This window comes from Panthera pardus, unplaced genomic scaffold (assembly GCF_024362965.1).
Source record: "Panthera pardus isolate Hobbes unplaced genomic scaffold, ASM2436296v1 HiC_scaffold_13, whole genome shotgun sequence".
NCBI classification, from domain to species: domain Eukaryota; kingdom Metazoa; phylum Chordata; class Mammalia; order Carnivora; family Felidae; genus Panthera; species Panthera pardus.
The window spans coordinates 132,408,961-132,432,969 of NW_026526688.1; the positions used below are offsets into that span (position 1 = coordinate 132,408,961).

The 24,009-nt window shown below is 38.2% G+C and overlaps 1 protein-coding gene across 1 annotated transcript in view; it reads right to left on the reverse strand.

Moving 5' to 3' along the window:
• Positions 1-3,765: 3,765 nt before the first annotated feature.
• PKD2 (polycystin 2, transient receptor potential cation channel) overlaps positions 3,766-24,009 on the reverse strand; it is a 54,662-nt gene continuing 34,418 nt past the window's right edge. Inside the window, exons 8-15 of the mRNA XM_019464772.2 lie at positions 21,503-21,684; positions 20,249-20,369; positions 16,307-16,405; positions 13,000-13,121; positions 12,623-12,740; positions 11,364-11,527; positions 6,884-7,031; positions 3,766-6,523 (exon numbers count right to left, since the gene is read on the reverse strand). Of these exons, the coding sequence (XP_019320317.1) occupies positions 6,287-6,523; positions 6,884-7,031; positions 11,364-11,527; positions 12,623-12,740; positions 13,000-13,121; positions 16,307-16,405; positions 20,249-20,369; positions 21,503-21,684 (1,191 nt within the window). The 3' untranslated portion in view covers positions 3,766-6,286. The remainder of the gene's footprint in view (positions 6,524-6,883; positions 7,032-11,363; positions 11,528-12,622; positions 12,741-12,999; positions 13,122-16,306; positions 16,406-20,248; positions 20,370-21,502; positions 21,685-24,009) is intronic.

The following is a 24,009-nucleotide window of genomic DNA, read 5'->3' on the forward strand; positions in this document are numbered from 1 at the left end:
TATCCACCTAAATACTGGACTCACATCTAGAACTAAGTGAGCTCATTAACATCACCTGATCTTCAAACTTTTTTTAAGCTGAGGAATCATTCTTGCACCTGGTAAATCCCCCAAAAACAGCACCTATGGGACTCTCATAAGTGACAGCTGGTGATGATTTGGCCGCCTCTCTACAGTTACTCATGTGTCACCCAGGTTTGTGACCTTGATGGACTTATTTAGCTTAATGTGTATCTTTCTCTTTTTATTTTTTTTTAATGTTTTCATTTTTGAGAGACAGAGTGTGAGCAGGAGAGGGACAGACACACACACACAGAATCTGAAGCAGGCTGTAGCCTCTGGGCTCTGAGCTGTCAGCATGGAGCCTGACGTGGAGCTTGAACCCACAAACTGTGAGATCATGATCTGAGCTGAAGTCGGTGCTAAACCGACTGAGCCACCCAGGTGCCCCAGTCTGTATCTTTCCTATCCATAAAATAGGGATTCTAATAGTTTCTATCTCTCTAGAAGTGTGAAGATCAAATAAGGTAATGCATGTAAAGTGCCTAGAAGTACTTGGCTCATAGGATGTCCTCAATACATTTTCGCTATTACTGCTACATCCCATAGGACATCACACTGGTTATTAGCGTCATGCTAGTGCCAGTTCATGGATGACACCCTGCGCAGGGACAAGAGCACCATTCTCCAGGACATGTTCTATGCACTAAACCAGGAGTTAGCAAACTATGGCCTGCAGGCCAAATCCCGCCCACTGCCTGTTTTTGTAAATAAAACTTCACTGAAACACAGTCACGCTCATTCGTATTAGTATTGTCCATGGCTGCTTTTGCACTATGATGGCACAGGAGTTATGACAGAGACTACTGTGGCCCATAATGCCTAAAATATTTACTATCTGGCTCTTTATGGAAAGTTTGCCGGTCCCTGTATGAGACCAAGAGTTCCTGTTCCCAGCATTTACAGTGTAGTCACACTATACAGGTCTACATACTAGTGATATTGGCCTCTCTCAGTATCATTTCCTTCAGCCCATTTGCAGGATTTGTGCTTCCCTGTCTGCAGCTGGAGGCTCTGCTCTTTTGGAGCTCCTAAATCCTCATGAAGCGAGCACACTTTTACCTGGGAATACAGTGAGGGTTCCACTGAACCTCAAACTGTCTGCCACTTAGACACTTTGAGATTGGCACACTGGTGATCAGTAGGCAAAGAAAGCAGGTATCGCATTGGTCAACTCTGTTAGGAGAAGCTAGACTTTACTGCTGTATAATGGGGCAGAGAATTCACAGAGGTAACCTGGTATGCTAACCAGGCAATCACAGCCTGGTAAAGGACAAGGACTTTGAGCCCTCAGCAATGAGGGTGTGGATCACTGCACCAAACAAGCAATGCTGTAGAGCTGAAGTATTGGCCAAGAATGAGGAACTCTAGGAAGGGTGGTAGAGGAGATAAGGAGTAACTATGGCCTTGTGAGCAGCAGCAGCAATGGGGACGAGTCAGTTCCACTAACCCTCCTGTAGTATGTTTTCTAGAGATCATAGCTGGGCTCCCTCAAAAAGTCCAGAGTGGACTTTACGTGGACACAAATGGATCTGAGTGGTGCAAAGGGTGGATGAAGGAGATGTTTTTGGTGCTCTGTGGCATACCTCCTTGGCACCTCTGATTTCAGCTGCAGCTGTAGTGGATAGCTCAAGTGAGCTCAGATCACGTCGATAGCATCCCACCTCAAACCTGCACCACAAATCTCTTCACTTTCCTGCTGTGAGGCCTCCAAAGCTGAAAGAAACTCTTCAGCCCCAGTGCAAGTGTAGCCTGAAAGTGTGGGGTGTTCACCCCTCCACCAATAGGGATCAAGACAAAGCCTCAGCCCAGTGTTCTTCAGACGGGGAATTATGAGAGGCATTCTGTAGGGTTCCCAGAGACGGAACTGAGCTTCTGTTGCCTACCTCATTAACACACCAGTATGCTTGCATCTCCTCCTTTCCTGGCTCATTCTGTTTCCTGCTCCTGTTTCCTAGTATCACCTCCCAAAGGACTCAAGTCCTTGTCTTGACTTTTATTTTACGACACTAAAACACATTCCCATTAATACCAGAAACAAAACAAGCATGTGTAGTCTTACTGCTATTCTCCAACATAATACTGTCCTTACAAATGAACTAGCCTTACCCCCAGAAAACCCAAAGAATCAATACAGAATCTATTAGAACTAGTGAAGGAGTTCAACACATGTGCTACATGTAAGATTAATTTATAGAACATTAGTAATTTCCCTTTATATCAGCAGTAACCAACTAGAAAATATAATAGAAGATTCTGTTCACAGTACCAATAAAACCATATTATAAATACATAGGATCATTAAGAAATTTTAAGAAACACTTAAAGGACATTAAAGACGTTCTGAATAAGTGAAGAATTGTTTCTGATAGTGTTAAGATGTCAGTTGTCCCCAAACTAAACAATAAATTCAATGCAATTCAAATTAAATTCCAGTGGGAACTTTTTCTCTGTCCTCCCTCTAATAGGAGCCCACCAAACTTGTTCGAACACTTGCATGGAAAAATAAAGTTTCACAAAAGTAGCTCAGTCAATTTCATAATAAAAAAAAGACCTTACCAAAAAAAAAAAAAAAAAATTGTTGTGCAAGAATATCCATAGATCAGTTTGCAAAAGGCTAAAGAGTTTATACATGACCCTGAAATGACATCATGAGCCAGTAAGGTAAAGTGACTTATTCAATAAAAAACTGGCTCATTATTTGGAGAAAAATACCTGTGGGCCTTATACAAATTTACTCTTGGGATGTATTAAATGTGAAAGATAAAACTAAGTTTAATAAATAAAAGTTTTTGATCTTACAAAGTTCTCTTTAAAACCCCAAACACAATAAAGCAAAAAAAAAAAAAAAAAATGATTTTACTATATAAAAATTAAGGAAATATTGACAAAGTTGTCAGTTGAGAGACATTAACAAGCAAATATTAACAAGAGTCCAATACTGATAAGGTATTAATATTTAAGCCACGCAAGGAACTTCTGGAAATCAACAAAAAAAGACCATGACCCAATAGAAAAATAAGCAATGAACAAAAACATACTTGTTTCCCATCAGATCAAAGTGTAAGAGTTTCAAGGTTTGAATAGGCAGCTTACCAAAAGGGAAACCCAAATGTTGAACATTTATATGAGGGGATGTTCAACTTTAGGAATTAGGAATCAGAGAAATGCAAAATAAAATGAGACCTCACTTTAAAACCATGCCATTAACAAAAAGCAGGAAGCTGGATGGGACTGATGCTGGTGAGGGGACGTATAAAACTGGTAATCTCATGCATGTAGTGGAATCATGGACGGATGCAGTCATTCCGGAGGGCAACCTGAGAGTTCTGAATAAAATTAAATATTTATAGGCCTGGCACTCAGCAGTCTGACTCCTGTTATATACCCATGGGGGAACTCATGAAAAGTCAACGAGGGAATTAACATTAACGTTCAAAGATTTTGAAATAACAGAAATATTAAAACCAACTATTCACTATAGAAATGCATAAGTAAAATGTGGTTGCACATTAGGGAATACTATACAGTCATCAGAATAACTTAATGAAGGTACATACTGCTGAAGAAGTAATGTGTCAATCATATTTTTTGGACATAAAAGAGAAGATGCCTGTTTCAAAGTCTAAACCTTTAGTAATTAGTCTCATGATACAAGGCAAATTACCCCAGCTGCTTCTACTTAGGAAACAGACAACTATTACATCTGTTATTATACCAAGTCTTTATTAAGAAGTAAAGTGCTCAATATTACACATTAATGAAATTCTCAATTGTCGAGAGACTTGCATATGTAACATCTTCTTAAAATCACAGATATAGAGGGGAAGATGATAGGAGAGGGAAAAGGAGGGAATTCTCCATGACTAAAGAGAAAAAAAAGTATGTAACTTACGGGTAAAAAGAAAGAATTTTGTAAAATCGTACAGGTGAAATGAGAAACAAGATGATAATAAGTACATAAAAAGATTTTCTAGTGACCATAATTAATATATGGCACGTGGTCAATACACATGGATACCACATAATGGCTGCACTTCAAATTGAAGTTTGTACATGTAACAACATGGTACACACACATAAATACGTACACTCAATATCCCTGGAATGCAAACTTCAGTACCTAGTAATAAAGAACTTCATGTAGCATATTCAAAAGAAAGTAAAGATGGAAATAAAGCATGAGAAATAACTATTAAAGAAACCCAATGCATATCACTTCTATAGAAGCCAGCTTAGGCAGGTTTGTTTGCTCAGGCTTTAACTGAAGATTTGACCGACATATTCTATCAATCACGTAAACGACTTAAAGCCAGGCATTCAAACTCAGGCCTCCCTTCTGTTGTTCTCCAAGTCAGAGTTAATTCACCAGCAACGCATTCTCTCTTGCTTGTCCCATTAGCTCTCTCAAAAGGTCACCTCATTCAACACTTTTGAAAAATTAGATTTTTTTATTTTTTATTGAGAAATAATCTCTTCTCTATAAATTTGGTGGGACCCTCTCCTAATGAAAACACAAACAAACAAACAAACCAAAAACTGCTGCAAACTCAAACTGTGGCTGATACGTTCTGATCATGAATGGATTTTCAATACCAGAAATTCCTTCTCATTAAAATTGAGCTCCATTTAGATTATACATTCAAGTTTTGAACTGCTGAATCAGACTATTTGAGTTCCATATTCTTAAAACAGCATAAAACTCAAACTTCAGTTTTACAATGTTTGCATATGAATTTCAAAACTCCTGTAAATTTTTGTTTCAAACGAACATATCTGCTGAGTTAAAACCCTCAGTACATAATGAAAACATTTAGGAAGTCGGCTTTCCCAGATTAGTTACAACGTTCATTTCAGTTGCAAGTAAATTGAACCATGCGGGAAGAGAATATATGGACGAATCTTTATACTAAACTAATTATAAGAAAAAGTCAAACTGATGGGGCACCTGGGTGGCTCAGTCAGTTAAGCATCTGACTTCGGCTCAGGTCATGATCTCAGGGTTTGTGGGTTCAAGCCCCACATCAGGCTCTGTGCTAACAACAGCTCAGAGCCTGGAACTTGCTCTTGTGCTAATAGCTTGGAGCCTAGAACTTGCTTCAGATTCTGTGTCTCCCTCTCTCTCTGCCCCTCCCCTGCTCATTGTCTGTCTCTCTCTCAAAAATAAACATAAAAAGAAAAAAAAAGAAAGAAAGAAAGAAAAAGTCAAACTGAGTGACAGGGCTCCTTCTAATTTTCCTATGTCATGGCTAGAGATGACATTTTAACCTACAATCAATCTGGTGGTTTGACGCAGCTCATTTTATTTTTTATTTTTTTTTTAAACGTTTATTTATTATTAAGAGACAGAGAGAGACAGAGCATGAGCATGGGAGGGGCAGAGAGAGAAGGAGACACAGAATCCAAAGCAGGCTCCAGGCTCTGAGCTGTCAGCACAGAGCCCGACACGGGGCTCAAACTCACAGACCGCGAGATCATGACCTGAGCTGAAGTCGGACACTCAACCGACTGAGCCACCCAGGCGCCCCATCACGCAGCTCATTTTAAATGAGAGTGAAAACAGTATGAACAAATGAAACAGTTATTCCCACGGACATGAACTATAATACAATGATAAAAAAGCACAGTATTCAACATGTATCTTCACCATTCATACACATTCTAGCATAATGACTACATACCCATTCCACGGTTCATAGTTCTTTTCCAGCTCATCTTTTGGAAATGTTTGCCCCAGGAAGGTAGTTGAAACAAAGGGTTCCTTTCTTTAAAGCAAGCTATGTTTTATGTCCATAAACCAAGCCCGAGTGGGAAAGAATGCCCCTACTTTCCCTTCATGCACTGGGCAAAAATGACAATACTGATTTTTGTGACTGGAAATAAAACTCAGAAGGCTTTTGACAATTCTCTCCTAGCTTTAAAGGCTACATTGTTGTCCACTGAGAAGACTCATCCATGGTAGCAAGTGGGCAGACCACTCCATGTACTTTACAAAGACTTTTTTTTCTGTACTCAATATTTACACCTAGGTTTCTTATATGAGAAAAAAAAATCTTCTTTGATCCATGGGCAAAGTTTATCTAAAATAAATTAAAGTGCAGAAGAATTAACAGTTGGTCACAAAGACCAGCATCATATGGTGGTCAGGGCATATAAATAGTGTACTTGCTCTGGCCATTCAGGACAGCCCTTTCTCCCCTATTAGGAACACACACTAACACACATCTTAGACTTGGATATTGGAACTCCCATTTGCACCTGCGCCTTCTATTCCGTCTGCAGACTGGGAGGAAGAAGGGCGGGAGCTTCTGGGGCGTGGCTGACCATTCAGTCCCACCGGCGTGCCTAAACCATGACTTATCTGGGAAGCTGCATCGTCAGACTCCCAGCGTTCCAACTCTTCCCGCACTAGTCGTTCCATCTGCTCCCTGTGGATTTCACTGTCACGACCCAGTCTTTCATCCTAACAAAGGAAAAAGAGATCAGGATGTTGGGGGTTGGGGGATGCACACTTTTGTACTTAGAAATTGCCTTAGGAAATCAGGGGGCCAAATAATCTGTCAACATTAAATAACACTGGCGATTTATAGCATATATAGCAATTCTCTGAGCTACTGGAGTGACTTTTTGACTTAATTCTACCCTTCAGTGAAGGCAGAACCATCCGAACAGTATTAAGAAAGTAATACCTCCAGACTATCATCTGATCTGCACTGATCTGCAGTTATAGACATCTCAGAAAACCTCTCAGATGAAACACTACAAAATATGACTACCCTGATATTTTCTAGAATCAGTGTTTCTGTGTCAGATGACCACTTACCTCCGCCACCCCATCCAGCAGCCTTCCCAGAACCTCCCTTCTCTTCAGTTTGGCCCGCTCCATGATCTCCAGCTTCACGATCACAGCATCAATCTTGGACACGATGCTGCCGATGGAATGCTCCATTCGGTCCACTCGTCTCACCAGGCTGCAGGAAACCACAGGTGAGAGGGGGAAAGCCACCTTGTGTGGTGGGCTGCCTTTTCAGCCCAGCTGGCTTTTCATTTAAAAAAAAATTTTTTTTAAACAATTTTTTTTACATTTATTTATTTATTTATTTATTTATTTTTTCAACGTTTTTTATTTATTTTTGGGACAGAGACAGACAGAGCATGAACGGGGGAGGGGCAGAGAGAGAGGGAGACACAGAATCGGAAACAGGCTCCAGGCTCCGAGCCATCAGCCCGGAGCCCGACGCGGGGCTCGAACTCACGGACCGCGAGATCGTGACCTGGCTGAAGTCGGACGCTTAACCGACTGCGCCACCCAGGCGCCCCGACATTTATTTATTTTTGAGAGACACGGTGAGACAGTGCATGAGTGGGGGAGGGGGAGAGAGAGGAGACACAGAATCTGAAGCAGAGTCCAGGCTCTGAGCTGCCAGCACAGAGTCCAACACGGAGCTCAAACTCACGAACCGTGAGATGGTGACCAGAGCTGAGTTGGACACTTAACCAACTGAGCCACCCAGGTGCTCCCCAGCTGGCTTTTCAAATGGAAGTGCTAAGATATTTTTCTTAAACAAGATGATAATCAGCAGTCTCAAACTTTAGCTATAAACTCATATATTGCTGATGGGAATGCTAACTGGCACAAATTCTCTGCAAGTCAACATTGTATTAGAAGTCTTATGTATGTTTAGCTTTTATTCAGGTATTCCATTTCTTGAAAATTTTCCGAAGGAAGTAAGTATATGTGTGATTTTTTGGGCTACCAGCATATTCATTAGAGTTCTGCTTATTAATAGTGGTTCACTGAAAAATGGTTACATTAAATAATTAATAGAAAAATTTTCAAATATGTTATTTTCATCTATACAATGGAATTCTATGGAGATACCAGAAATTGTATGGTGATAGAATATTTAATGGAATAGTGGTATTTACAATATATTAAGTAAATAAAGCAGTTAGAAAACACTGTTCACTAGTGATCCCATTATTTTGAATAAAAAAATTTATGTAAATGCTTTAAAAACATAGAAATAGGAGACAATTTCTGGAATGGTGACAGGAGGGCTTTGTAAGCCCTCTCCCAGTGAAACAACCGCCACTGTTGAAAATTATCAAAAAAATTTTTTTCAAAACTCTGGACATTTTCTTAAGGGTACACAGCAAATGAAGAAGCATTTATTTAAGAAAATCCACTGAATTTCAGAGAGTCTGCTCCCTCTCTTTCTCCCCCAGTTCAGCGTGACAAAAGTGCCACTCCAGTTGGGTTAGGCAATGAACACAGGACTCCCACTCCCTTCTACTCCCAGTGGGGGGCTCTGGTATCTCACAGGAAGGGGTGGGCTGCGCAGTTCTCATCCCTGTGCCTCCACTCCCGAATCCATATTGCAGAGGATCTAATCCAGACAAGAGTGGCAGCGAGCTATGAGGCTCTCTTCCTCCACTCATCTGCCAACTATAGGGTGGAGTTTCCATGCCCTGAGAGGCAAGCTGAGAAGACTGAAGGCTGCCATCCCAGCCCAGTGCTTGATTCATGAAACAGGGGTATCACTCTGGGAAGTAGACCACTGTCCCTGCCCCTCTCTCTGAAGCAGTAGCACAGGGGTTTTGCCCAGGGGATAGTCAGGCCACAGAACAGAGAGCTCCAAAGCTTCCCCCCAAGAGAACTGTCTTTATTTGGAACAAAGTGCTAAGCCTAAGAGTGCTTTTGAAAACAATGGAGATTATGGTGATAAACAGTTAAGATGAAGCTGGTCTGCTTTGGAAAATATCAACAAAGAGATACAGATTATTTTAAAGAACCAAATATAAATTCTGGAGCTGAAAAGTACAATAAATGAGATGAAAAAGTCACTTAAGGGTCTCCACAGTAGATCTGAGCTGGCAGTAGAAAGAATCAGCACACTTGAAGATAGATGGATAGAAGCTATGTAATCTGAAGGGCCGAAGAGGAAAAAAGTGAAGAAAAATGTAGGATACCTGTAAGCACCCCAACAAACACAGGGTAGGAATCCCAGAAGGAAAGGAAAGAAAGCAGCAAAAAAATACTTTAAGACATAATGGTTGAAAACTTCCTAAATGTGATGAAAATATTACACATTGTAGCAGCTTAATGAACTCCAAATAGGATAACTGCAAAGAGATCCACACTCAGATCAGTCAAAATACTGAAAGACAAAGACAAAGAAAAAATCTTGAAAGTATCAGAGAAAAGTGACTCATCATGTATAACACTGAGGTAAGATTGCTAAGGTAAAATTGCTGAGGTTAAGACTGCTAAGATCTTACTGCTAATCTTAGCAGTAAGATTAACAGCTATCTTCTCATCAGAAACAATGGAGACCAGAAAAAAATGAAGGGGAAATAAAAATATTCCCAGATAAAAAAAAAAAACTGAGGGAATTCATGCTAGCAGGCCTGCTTTAGAATAGCTACTAAAGGAAGTTCTTTAGGCTGACATCAAGTGATCCAGATAGTAATCAGAAGCCACATGAAAAAACGAAGAGCACTGGGTACAGCTAATTATGTAACTATAAAAGGCAGTACAAATTCATGTTTCTTTTCCTTTTTTTCCTCTTAACTGATTTAAAAAGCAATTGTGTAAGACAATATGTACACAATTGTATTGTTGGGCCCATAACATACAGAAATATAATAATATATTTGACAGTAGCAGGACAAAAGAGGGGTAAGAGCAAAGTTGTACTAGAATATGGAAATAACACCAGATGGTAACGTGAACCCACAGGAACGAATGAAGGGAACCAGAAATGGTAAGTAGGAAAAAGAATATAACAAACTCTATAAATATATACTTTCTCTTCTTTCTTGTCTCCTGTAAGAGACCTAAAATTATATGAAGTGATCATTATGACAATGTTGTATTGGATTTGTAACATAGATTAATATGTATAATATGGCACAAAACAGGGGAGGAGTTATATAGGAATATTTCTATATCGCCTTGGATTAAGTTAATATAAATCTGAAGCAGATCCTCATAAATCAATTTGTATATATTACATGCTAGAGCAACTACTAAAAAAAAACTAAAAAATGTAGTGAAAAAATTATTAAAGGAATTAAACTGTAGCTCTAGAAAATATTACTTTATGTAAAAGAAAGCAACAAAGGAGAAAAAGAAGGACAAAAAAAGATATGACACCTACAGAAAATAAAAAATAAGGGACCCCTGAATGGCTCAGTCAGTTGGGCATCCGACTTTGGCTCAGGTCATGATCTCACAGTTCATGGATTCAAGCCCTGTATCCAGCTGTCTGCTGTAAGCACAGAGCCCACTTTGGATCCTTAGTTCCCCTCTCTCTCTAACCCTCCTCTGCTCACGTGTGTGTACACATCCTCTCTCTCAAAAATAAACATTTAAAAAACAATAAGAAGAAAAATGGTAGTTGTAAGTCCAACTATATTAATGATAACATTAAATGTAAATGAAGTAAATATTCTAATCAAAAGGCAAAGATTACCAGACTGGATGAAAAGACCAGGTCCAGCTATATGCTGTCTACAGGGGACACACCTAAGATTCAAAGATACAAACAGACTGGAAATGAGAACAGAAAAAGGTGTATCATGCAAAAAGCGATGATAAGAAAATTGGAGTTGCTATAGTAATATCAGACAAAAAAGACTTTAAAACAAAAAAAAATTACTAGAGATAAAGTAGGACAGTTTTTAATGAAAACGGGGTCAATCTATTAGAAAGATATACCAGTTATAAACATTTATGCACCTAACAACAGAGTTCCAAAATACACAAAGCAAAACCTTACAGAAATGAAGGAACAATTTAATAATAATAGTTGGAGACTTTAATACCCCACTTTCAAAAAGTAGATGAAACTAGCCAGAACAACAGGAAATAGGAGATTTAAGTAACACTATAAACCAAAGACCTAAAAGACGCCTATAGAACACTCCACTTAACAACAGTAGTACATACATTCTTCTTAGGTGCTCATGGAACATTCTTTGGGATATACCTTGTGCTAGGCCATAAAAACAAAAAACACATGAAAAACAAAAAACATGTAAATGGAGATACAAACACCAAAATTACATTTTGGGTTAGCGGGAATAGGAGAGATCGTAATGTTTTCTTCTATTTATTTGCTAACTTTCCTATAAGGAACATATTACTTCTATTGAAAAAAAAACATTAAAAGTTATAAAAAAAAAAAAGAACCTGATGATTAGTAATGGAAAGAATTAAACTGAGAGAGGTGGGAGAAACTGCTTTATCTCATTTAAACTCTTGTCAACACAAATCCTGCCAATTCCTTTATACTTACACTTGAAACTCTTCATAAGAAACCCCACTGGAGATGCTTCCCCTCCTTCTGGAGCTATGCCCACTGTCTTCATCATCATCCTCCTCAGAGTCATCCAGGCTTCTTGGGAAACTTCGGCTGCTCATGGGACGTGGTAAAGAGCTGTGATCCAGATCCAGATCCTCCTGAAGAACATGGGATCACTGGGTGAGGAGCGAGAACACCCAGTCCCCACAGAGCTTCACTGAGGGCTTGGGCAAATGGCAAATGGGTATGTACCAATTACCTAGGATTTCTTTGTGGCTAACACCAGACTGTGATTCCCACACTTGTAAATTTCATGGATTGGCAAATTTTCAAAACAGGTCTTAATGACCAGCAAGGGACTGCTAACTTGTTTGGACAAGAAAGAACATTAAAAATAGAACAAAGCAGAGAAAAAGGTAGAGGAAGAAATATATTATCACCTTTTCATAAAAGATAACACATTTAATAGCCACAAAGTTGGAAGGATATAATCTTACAGTAAAAATTTTGACTAAATGCAGCCTTGTGAAAGGTGATTTCACTATGCCTGGGGAAGTTTTTCACTTACTGGCACCATTCAGTGGGGCAGAGTTTAGAAACTACTCCTCATAGAGAAGGAACTTTAGAATATAGTATTCACCTGCATTCTCTGTACCTCAATTACAATGGATATTTTTTGGTTCGTTTAACCATTTATTTTTAATGTTAATGTTAAAGCTTTTAGTTATCCTTTCTGATTATAAAAGACCATGTGAGTTTACTTCTAACAGTTTCATAAGAAGTATTCAAATGGAAGGCAGTAGTTAGTTTTGTTTCATTATAAATGTTAAAGAACAATTAGCTTTACATCTCCTGGGAATCTTTTTTCCTTCACTCTCATGGACACAGTGAGGTGTGTGACTATACAGGTTTCCCTTTTGAAGCTGATGGCCAGAAAACTTAGGGCCAGATTTATAGCCCAATCTTTAATCAACATACATGTATTTTTATGGAAGCATTTTTAGCTTCCTAGTCTAGTTTTATATTTCACTTTTGTTTTACCTCATTTTTTCATTTTGATTGTTTTACACTGATGCCAACTTATTGCATTTTTACATATTATTATGTTATATATCCTTTTTAGAATAAGCTGGGCATTACAACATGAATTGAGACAGAGAGAGGAGAAAGACTCTCAGTAATCCATGACTTAGCATGGTGTCTGAAACACTGTGGGTACTGAATCAAATCATGTTCTCCTAAATGAGACCCACCCTCTCTTTTTCCAAGTCGTCTCTCATCTGTTGATGTTCATGTTCGGTCAGTTCTTGATCTCCATCTTGGTCGTATTTTGTGAATATTGCCTCAATCTCTGCATCAGTATGGCCCTTCCTGAAATTATTGAGAGGTTACAGATGAAATCACTTGTGTACATAGTACAGTGCAAACAAAGGGACATCAAAATGCAGGAATAAAGGAGAAATTGCTGAATCAGGGCCAGCTCTTCTCTTATTAATATGTGCCAGAAAGACACCTACTCTGAAAAAAGAGCATCTCTATGAGTAAGTGGTTGGGCCAAAAATATCCTTATCACCAAGAACTTATCTTTCCATTAAGAATTTCCCTGGGCCTCAGAAAGAGTGATTCTTACCCTTTGAGATCTTGTCGAAGTTCATCAAAGTTTAACTTGCCTCCGCCTTGCCTCAGACTCTCAGAAATGTCATCCACGGTATTTTTTTTCAGTTTTAGTTTGACCAAGGCTTTATGGTAGCCCTGTTGAAAAGATTTGGTTTAGTTTATTCTCTTTTTACATGCACTTTACCATCCATTTACAGTAGTAACTAACTACCTGTGCAGACCTTGCTCTGCATGGTAGTTGCAGGATTATAAAAATGACCATGCAAGCCTGAACTATGTGAAGTGATGTTAATAATCAACAGGAAAAATTATGATTGCTCCGTGACCTTTAAAACCTTTTATGAGGGGCACCTGGCTGTCTCAGTCAGAAGAACTTGCAACTTTTGACCGTGGGGTCATGTGTTTAAGCCCTGTGTTGGGTGTGGGGATTAATTAAACAAACAAACTTAAAAAAACAACTTTTTTGAACAAATCAGGAGACTACAGATGCTGGAGAGGATGTGGAGAAATGGGAACCCTCTTGCACTGTTGGTGGGAATGCAAATTGGTGCAGCCGCTCTGGAAAGCAGTGTGGAGGTTCCTCAGAAAATTAAAAATAGACCTACCCTATGACCCAGCAATAGCACTGCTAGGAATTTACCCAAGGGATACAGGAGTGTTGATGCATAGGGGCACTTGTACCCCAATGTTTATAGCAGCACTCTCAACAATAGCCAAATTATGGAAAGAGCCTAAATGTCCATCAACTGATGAATGGATAAAGAAATTGTGGTTTATATACACAATGGAATACTACGTGGCAATGAGAAAGAATGAAATCTGGCCTTTTGTAGCAATGTGGATGGAACTGGAGAGTGTGATGCTAAGTGAAATAAGCCATACAGAGAAAGACAGATACCATATGGTTTCACTCTATGTGGATCCTGAGAAACTTAACAGAAACCCATGGGGGAGGGGAAGGAAAAAAAAAAAAAAAGAGGTTAGAGTGGGAGAGAGCCAAAGCATAAGAGACTGTTAAAAACTGAGAACAAACTGAGGGTTGATGGGGGGTGGGAGGGAGGGGAGGGTGGGGGATGGGTGTTGAGGAGGGCACCTTTTGGGATGAGCACTGGGTGTTGTATGGAAACCAATTTGACAATAAATTTCATATATTGGGAAAAAAAACACAACTTTTTATCAAAGCATTAAAATTTTCTTGGTGTTGGTTATAAACTTATTAGGAAAATTTTAAAAACAGTAAAGTGAATATTTATTTGGTACACTGAAATTTAAAACCTCAGAAACACTGAAAATTAAAATGTTTTATTTCTTTGTAAAAAAATTATCCAGACTAGTCTGAACAGCACATGCCTTCTTCCTGTATAACATATGATATGGAGTAAGCATCTTTTCTATGTCTTGGGGAGCTTTCATAATCTTTTCTTAATATGGGTCAGCTCCCAACATTTTATCCTTTGCATTTTCCATGTCATATCTCCAAGAATTCCTTTAATGTGAAGTTGTTTGTCAGTGTCACTTCCTTGAAGACATTGTCAGCCTTTTCCTCATAACCACTGCCCTCATTCATGTTGATAAATGTGCTTCACTAAGCTCTTTGACTGTATATCTGTCTATCCATTGATATTCAAGACCTTGAAGGGTAGTAATGTCAACATTTCCACGCCCAGCTACGTAGCCTAGAAATCTGTTACACTGGTTTTGAATTTCACTTTCAGTGTTGTCATTCTTTGTTTCTTTGCTATGCTTTCATCTTTGCTGGCCCATTCTCCTTTTCCATCACGCATTCTTGCAAAATGTCACATGGGTTTTCCACGGGGAGATACAGAAGCAACACAACTACATGTTCTGTGCCTGAACTGAACAGCAGATGCTCAGGGACCAATCCTAGACTTTGTAAGAAGTGATGTTATGCTCACCGGTTATGATACACATCTGTTACTTATGTAATGATTTGTAGACTGAAGAGCCAGCAGTGAAGTTTATAGTCATGCTATTACAGTTAATATACTGTGATAACTAAGATATTCTGTGAGAATTGCAAGTTTGTACTTCTATACTATTATTCATAGTCAATATACTGTGATAACTGATATATGAACTGCATTGAGAGGCTGGTGTTATTTAACTGAACTAATTGAAATCTGTGCATACCAAAACCAGAGCGCAAAGTAAGGACTGCTTGGATATACTTTGGAGATTTGCTAACGTGTAATAAGCTGTTGTTGCAAAATTCAGGATAACACACATCTTAGGTCCCATGGAAGGGACTTTGTTTTAAGAACTGGAAGTTCTCTGTTCAAACAGGACAGACAACATAGTCCTATGACTTGAACCAACAGAAAAAGATCAGTCAAGGAGCCACTGGTATCTTAGCAAAATGATGTTAGGGAACAAGCTGTGTACTTCAGATGTAGTTATTTGTTGTTGCTTAAGTTTTATACTTTAGACCAAATACAGAAGTCACATTGAAAAGAACAAAGTTACCCAGCTTTCCTGTCCTGCCCTTCCATTTAACAATTAACTTCCTGAGAGGGTGCGTGCTTAAGTGAAAGTCCTCAGACCCTTAGGCTGTGGCCTGATGCCATGGACAGTTTTCCTTTGACTATTTAAAAACTTCTCTGGAAGATCAAGGGTAAAGGGTGGACTACAAAATATTTGTTTCTAAACTTTTTTTTCTCCTTTTAAATTGTATTTGAGATAGAAAAAAGCAGAGACGTCTTCATATTTTTCTCTTCCAATTTATTCTGAATTCTGGAACTGCAAGTGAGAGCCACCTGGAGGTGTTGTCAAAATAAGTGAAGGTGATGAAGCCAGTAGCTCAGCTCTCAAGAGTTGAAAGAGATTGTTGAGAATTTAATTCTAGGGCGTTTACGGGTTCCCAGAATTTAAGTCCAAGTTAACAGCATACCGATCTCTAGCTCTGAGACAGAGAACTTTTTTTTTTAATTTTTTTTTTTTAACGTTTATTTACTTTTGAGACAGAGAGAGACAGAGGATGAATGGGGGAGGGTCAGAGAGAGAGAGAGAGGGAGACACAGAATCTGAAACAGGCTCCAGGCTCTGAGCTGTCAGCACAGAGCCCGATGCGGGGCTCGAACTCAAGAGCCGTGAGATCGTGACCTGAGCCGAAGTCGGACGCTTAACCGACTGAGCCACCCAGGCGCCCCGACAGAGAACTTTTAAATCATTCCTGAAATGTAGCAATCTACTCTTTATTTTAACAATGACAATGGATCAGTGTTGCTGTGGAAATCTGGCTGAAACAATGCTCATTATATGTAGAGGATGAAAACAATTCTGAGAATTAGGGCTTGTCATACCTTTCTGATAAGATCTGAGAGTTCCATTTCAGCTTTCTGCTGGGCCAAATCAGATTTAACTTCGGAGTAAGTATCATTGATGATGGCCAAAAACATATTCTGTTTGTAAATCAAAGGAAAGTTGAGATTAAAGAAGAAACCTAAATATACTTTCTAAACATCAATCCAAAATTTGACATATGTATTTTTGTTCAGTTTTTTTTTTAAGTAATCTGATGTCTTAAGAAGTCATAAATTAATAGTTTTGCTGTTATATTCTTTGGGAAAATTGTTTTTTCCATTAAGTCATGCCAAAGGAAAATGCAATATATTTTCTTACTTACAAACCATATATTGTGATACATTTTGCAAAAAAAGATAAGAATGAAATACAACAAAATATTGATGTATTTACTGATGGATGGTGGTATTACTCTATTTTATTATTTTTGCTTGTCTATGTTCTCTACATTTTTTTATTTGACATAAATTATTAGAAATTTAGAACTCTACACAGTTCTTCAAATTACAACAATCAATACAGACAAGTGGAATCCTATGCTTATTCCAAATGTTGTTATATATTACTTGAGATTTACAGACCATGTTTTGAAGAGTTAAAAAAAGATCTCTCCAAATAGAAATACAGTAGGCTTCACAGAAGAGGGTCAAGAAAAGCTTAGTGAAAAAGACAAAGACTTTGGAGTCAAGCACATTAGGGTTTCAGTCTTAGCACTGCCAAGACTATATTGTTCAAATTTTCTAATCTTTAGGGGTGCCTAGGTGGCTCAGTCAGTTAAGTGTCCAACTTCGGCTCAGGTCATGATCTCATGGTTTGTGAGTTTGAGCCCTGCCTCAGGCTCTGTGCTGACAGCTCCGAGCCTGGAGCCTGCTTCTGATTCTGTGACTCCCTCTTTGTCTGCCCCTCCCCTGTCTCTCTCTGTCTCTCAAAAATGAATAAAAACATTAAAAATTTTTTTCTAATCTTTATTTTAAAATTTATTTATTCTTGCATTAATAAAGTGGAAGAAATAATACTACAGATTTTTATAAGAATTAATGAGATAATCTATGTAAAAGTACTTAGGACAGGACCTAATGCATGGTAAGTGCTACATATTTATAGCTATTATTATTCAGTGACGGTTAGTTCATTTTCCTAACTTTTCCTCTCCCGAGGATAATGGTTTGTATTTCCAACAGGTTTTTCTTGAAGCACCACACCCAACTGATCCAGTCCTTCTTTAACACGCTCTTCCTTCACTTTTCCGTTTTGACACATAACTATGGTTTGAACTCAGAGTTGTGTATTTGATTATGTCTGTTTTCCCCACAAATCTGTGGAATTTTCATGAGGGCAGAGCTGGTCTCTTACTTTCCTTACCACTGTACCCCCAGTACATAGCAGCTTGCCTGGAAATAGTGGCTCGGCAAATATTTATTGAATAATGGATGAATGAACAAATGGGAGCTCTATTATTGTAATGGGCTACTAAACCATTGCAAGTTAAGGAGGAACACTGTTTAAGATTCTGTAGCAGAAATGAGAATAAAATATAAAATGCATGTAAGTTCGTGGCTTAATGTTTAATTCCGAGCACAGACCTTTGCATTTGGAGCAACATTCCCACCTTCTCCCTCCCAACCCAGGCAACTAATGTTCTCTTTTTAAAAGTTTCCAAATGGCTGTTAGCTAATGCCTGCAAATATCTTAGGTGTAGGGTTAAAGGGTGGGTCCTCTGAAGAGATTTTTAAAAAACCGAAAGTGGCTGAGAAAGACTACTGAAAGTGTGGGGAGAGGAAGCCCCCCTCCTCTCCACCCTGTCTCAGAAGGTTTGCTTAATTGTGCAATCAGAGGTCTTTTCCTGGTGATGACAGGATTTTGCTTCCTGGCTCATTTGGGCCACCTCTCACCACGGTAGCTTCTTTTACAGCCAGGGCAATAAATTAACACCCGGCAGTCATCACAGAAAAATGGCCAACCCTGCACTCGGCTTGTCATTTCTTTAAAGAAAAATCTGTATTGACTGTAACTCCCCACCTCTCTCTGGGGGAGTGAGGGGTAGAGGAGTGGAGTTCAGGGAGAGCAATTCCTTTTTGTGTAACAGCACAAAAAATTACTTTAGTATAAAGACAGAAGCTAAACGCTTCTTTTCATGTTCTAGTGACTGATTTGACGAAATGACTGAACAATTGCAGGGCACTGCCTACCAGAAGACAACATTCAAACAAGTCCACATTTGACCATTTCAAATTGCCACAGGTATGTTCCTCATTTGGCAGAAGGACACACAAAGAAAACTTAGGTGGCCAGCAGTTAACGAAAGGGTCCACTGCAGAGCTCTCAATTCCTGGTTTTTGTTTTCCTAGTAGAGATTCGGGGATTCAGATGCTCCAGAATCCAAAGTACTACCAATATTAGAGATGAAAAAGGCTTACTGTTCCATTTTTTTCTTTAACATATGATAGAAAAAAGAAACTAGAGAGGCTTAACTTTAAAACTAATAACACATTTGTGCAAGATACAAATGGACTTGCGTGATATTGCTGACTCTTTCAATCCTACCAAGGTAGATCTAATACTCAATCTGTAAATAACCACTAAATGCTTGGACCAACTTTGGGAATATTACGCTGAATTACTGAACTTTACACAAAGGATCTTATAAAATTTATTGAAAATGGAGACAATTTTGTTGTTTTCTTATGATGGTGATTAATGTAAGGAAAGACTTAAATATTAGGGTTTGGATAAAGAACACCCACCGCTGGGGTGCCTGGATGGCTCAGTCCGTTAAGCACCGTACTCTTGATCTCAGCTCAGGTCATGATCTCTTGGTTACTGAGTTCAAAGCCCTGCGTTAGGCTCTGTGCCGACAGCCTGGAGCCTGTTTTGAATTCTGTCTCTCCCTCTCTCTGCCCCTCCCTCCTTCTCTCTCTGTCTCTCAAAATAAATAAATAAACTTAAAAAAAAAATTTTTTTTCAATGGTTATTTATTTTTGAGAGAAAGATGGAGTGCAAGCAGGGGAGGTGCAGAGAGAGAGGGAGGCACAGAATCCGAAGCAGGCTTCAGGTTCTGTGCTGTCAGCACAGAGCCTGGTGCAGGGCTCGAACTCATGGATGGCGAGATTATGACCTGAGCCAAAGTTGGATGCTCAACCGACTGAGCCACCCAGGCACCCCAAATAAATAAACTTAAAAAAAAACACCCACTGCCTAGGTTAAGCTAACTTAAATGAATAATTACTCAGTAAAATATGTAAATGTTAAGATGGAGAACAAAATGCCTTTTAAAAAATATTAATTAACTTAGGGTCAAAATGTTAAAAATGTTCATTTGTACCAAATCAAGAGAATGAAAAGTTATTTTTGAAAGTAACTTTTAAAGCAATTTCTATCCATTGTTAGCTAGTTTTAAATTTAAAATTTGAATACTCTCTGTGGGCAGTCTCTAGATGTGTTAAATATAAGTAATTCAAGACAAAGTATCTTAAGCTTGACAAGCAATAATTAACTCATATATTACTCTTGACATCCTGGATCTAGCTTGCTTTGTCAGTTCCTATTTCTTTTTTTTTAAAGAAAAGAGGAAAAAGAGGAATGAAAAGTCATGCTAGCAAGTGATCACGAAAGTGCTGACATCTGTGTTAAAAAAGGCTGTAAATATGTAAGTAGTCTACTTTTTAGGCAAAGCATTATTTTAGGTGACTTTATCAATTTGCATGTGACCTAATTTTTTTTTACATTGAATAGACATATATATGGATAAATGAAAGACAATGCAAAAGATTATTTGGTGGCGACTTAAAACTGAATCAATGAGAAGTAAAATAAAATATGTATTCTCATCTACAGTTTTTCCTGAGTCTTTTAAAAAATAAGGACTCTAGAGCATGAGAGAAAAAGGAAGATGGTGATTTATGAAGTTTAAATCACCTCACTGTAAACAAAAGTGTACATACCAAAAGAATGAAGAACATAAAGAACACAAATGTAGTGAAATAAATTGGTCCCAAAACTCGATTAGCTTCCTCAATCTCTGCGAAGTTGATATCACCCAAAATGATACGGAATTGAGTGAAGCTATAAAAACAAAACAAAACAAAACACTACAATACAAAAACAAAGACTGTTCAGCATTGATGTAACATTTCCTAAAGATGATTTCACACTTTTGGACCTCTTTATCAGTGTGCACAGCTGCCAGATAATAGAAAATTGTCAGTCTCCTTGGAAAATTCTTGCTAATGCTAACTATTCGAGCAATTGAAGCTTTCTGGAATAAAAATCATATACTTTTGTGCTAAATACATTATTTCCATTTGGTTAAAAAGAAAACACAATAATTATTAGATGACTCATAAAGCAACCAGTTACAAGAATTTAATCCATAATCTGGCTAAAACATGGATGGTTAACTCTAAACTTCACCATGGTCACCCTGGGTCTGAATTTAAAACCTCTTTAAAAAAAGACTTTGAAAGATAGCCAAAATTGTATGCATTCAAAGATCCAATATCCTCACACGCTCTCAAAGTGGTGTTGAGTGGCCGTGTGTTGCCAATGCTGGGGTCTTAATCAGTAAAATCATTTCCCTTTCCGACTTCCATCGAACAGCAACATAATTTGGTATCCCCCAGCACAAAAAGCCCTTTTAACTTCTATTATCATAATCCTCTTCTCCTTTCCTGACTGACTTCTTTCCAAATGGCGTGGAAATGTAATACTGGTTATTTTTTTTTTAGTCTTAATATCATATATGAGAACTTTGGAAAAGGACAGAAAATTCCTACATCAGTTTGAGTTTCTCGTAGAATATTAGAAATACTATTTTTTTTCTAGAAAATAACCTGAAGTTTAAAATACATGGCAACAATATTGAATAAGAATGAAAATCTAGGCAAATGGTCTCTTAAAAGCTACCATTGGCATTTGGTGCTAAGAAGACCTCTGTCTTTGTAATCATATTGGTTTACTGTAGCTGTTCTACTATCTCTTATGACTTTAGAGTTGCTACCTTAAGTTTATCAGTATTATACATTGCCATCTTTACATTGGTGGGTAATTGCTTCTGGGAAAGATAATTAATTCTTATTTTTAAATAACTATTTAAAACTACTTGGTGGTTAAATAGCAACCATAAAGATTTCTTTATCCTTGAGGAGGCAAGGACGGCTCTGATTAAATTTTTCTTTTATAATTTCATATATACTTACATACAGTCTTGGAAGGTACTGAAATCATCAACCTGAGTGCCAAAGACAAGGTATGCCAACTGAGCATATGCTAAGAAGATGATGAAGAACATAATTGCAAAGCCAAAGAGGTCTTTGGCACATCGAGACATGGTTGTGGAGAGCTGACTCATGGTCCTGTTAAAGTTGATGAATTTGAAGAGCTGTAAGAGAGGGAAGATATCAACAGATGAATGGGTAAACAGATATAGTATATACACATAATGGAATATTACCCAGCCTTACAAAGGGATAAAGTTTTGATCCATGCCACAACATGGATGAACCTTGAAAACATTATGCTAAAGTGAAATAAGCCAGACATAAAAAGACAAATATTGTATGACCCCAGTAACATGGGGTAGCTAGAATATGAAAATTCATAGAGACAGAAAGTAGAATAGCGGTTACCAGGAGCTGCGGTGAGGCGGGAATTGGGAGTTAGTGTTTACTAGATACAGTTTCAGCTGGAATGATGAAAAAGTTCTGGAAATATATATGATGGTTGCACAACATGGTGAATGTAACTAATGCCACTGAATTGTACACTGAAAAATGGTTAAAGTGATAAATTTTATGTTAATGTGTATTTTACAACATTTTTTAAAAAGTTCATTATTTATTTTGAGAAAGAGAGAACGAGCATGAGTGGGGGGATGGGCAGAGAGAGAGGAAGAGAAAATCCCAAGCTTCCCAACATTTTTTTAAGAGAGAGAATAATGACTTGCTTTTGTCCCCAAACCCAGCAACTTCTATTTTCTCATTCAAAAAGTACTTGTTGAATGCCTACCATGTGCCAGGCACTATTCTTGGAGTTGCAAACAGCAGTGCACAGAACAAAGCTCATCCCCTGATGTTGCTTACATTTTACATGATGGTTACAATACAGTAAAAATTGGTTTAAATCATAATTAAGATGATTAGTGATATTTTTACCCCAAGAAAGATTGAGATAAAAGAGGAATGGGGAGGGGCACCTGGATGGCTCAGTCAGTTGAGCATCTGACTCTCGATTTCAGCTCAGATCATGATCTCAAGGTTCATGTGATTGAGCCCCACATTGGGCTCTGTGCTGATAGCACACAGCCTACTTGGGCTTCTCTCTCTTTCCCTCTCTCTCTGCCCCTCCCCTCCTTGCTGTCTCTAAATAAATAAATAAATAAATAAATATTTTTAAGAAAATAAATTAAGAGGGAAAAAAACCAACAAGTGAAAACTAGTTAAAAAAAATCCCTCCAGGAAATATTCATCGCATGTTATTAACTGTCATTTATTGTTTAGCAATGATGTGTCAGGTACGGTGGAAAGAGCAATGTGCACTGCCTCAAGTCTTTGCAATGATTTAAATATTGGTATTCTACCCCCAGGTGTCAGCCAGGGCTCAGAGCCAGCCGTCTAGCCCAGCGCTATCTGACTGCCAAATCATATTAAGCATTTCTGTAAACGAGGCACTAAGGATGTCTGTTCAGGATGTTCCTCACAGCCCAGGGGCATGACAACCTGTGGCATAAGTCTTGGGGGAAGAACGCTGGGAGGACACATCAGAAGTCAAGTTGCAATCCCTGCCTTAAAGAACTTAATGGTTCTTAAAGTTTTGGGAGAATGTTTACAAGCAAAACACTAAATAAAATGCTCAACCTGAGGGACACATTGAAAAGGAATCTCTAGAATTTTACTTAAAGAACTCTTACAAATTGTTTCTGGCCACAATAAAATTTTTTTTGAGGGTTGTGGTAATCACATTTCTTTATGTAATTCCCATTAGATTTGGATTATTATTACTATTTTATGATAAAGGTTTGGTGTATTAGTGGTGGTTTTTCCTGAACAAGCATGTAACTAAATAAATAGGAAGAGAGGATGAGATCTATATCCTCTGATAAATCTCAGGCCTTTCAGGTGTGAATACCAATTCAGGAAAATAAATAACTGCTGGTGACTACCTTTTAGAACAGTGCTGTTCAATCAAACTTTCTGACATGATGGAAATGTTCTTTATTTCCATTGCCCTATATAGTAGCCATCAGCTATATACAGACATTGAGATCTTAAAATGTGGCTAGAGTGACTGATGAACTGAATGTTTAACTGTATGTAATTTTAATTAATTAAAATTTAAATTTCAATAGCCACTTGTGGGTAGTAGCTATTGTCTTGATAGCAGAATGATAGAATTTCACAAGGGACAGCTGGGGAGCTACCCCCATTATTACTAAAATTTTATGCATCTCCAGAATTGAGGCTCATTTGTGTATGAAATGCCCTAACCTTGCACACACATGGAAATGCACACTGTTTTGGAAAAGGAGATGAGTCATAAAGGTACTACTCAGAAGTGTATGTATTTGTCCCAACCTCAATTCTAGGTAAAGCCATATGGCCATATGGCCTCCACCTGGGAAAGAGACAATTCTTCCACAGATCATTTCCAGTGCATCTCTCTGTCCCTCTCCATTCTCCCCAACTTGTTCTTAGTTCCCTTTCCTTCA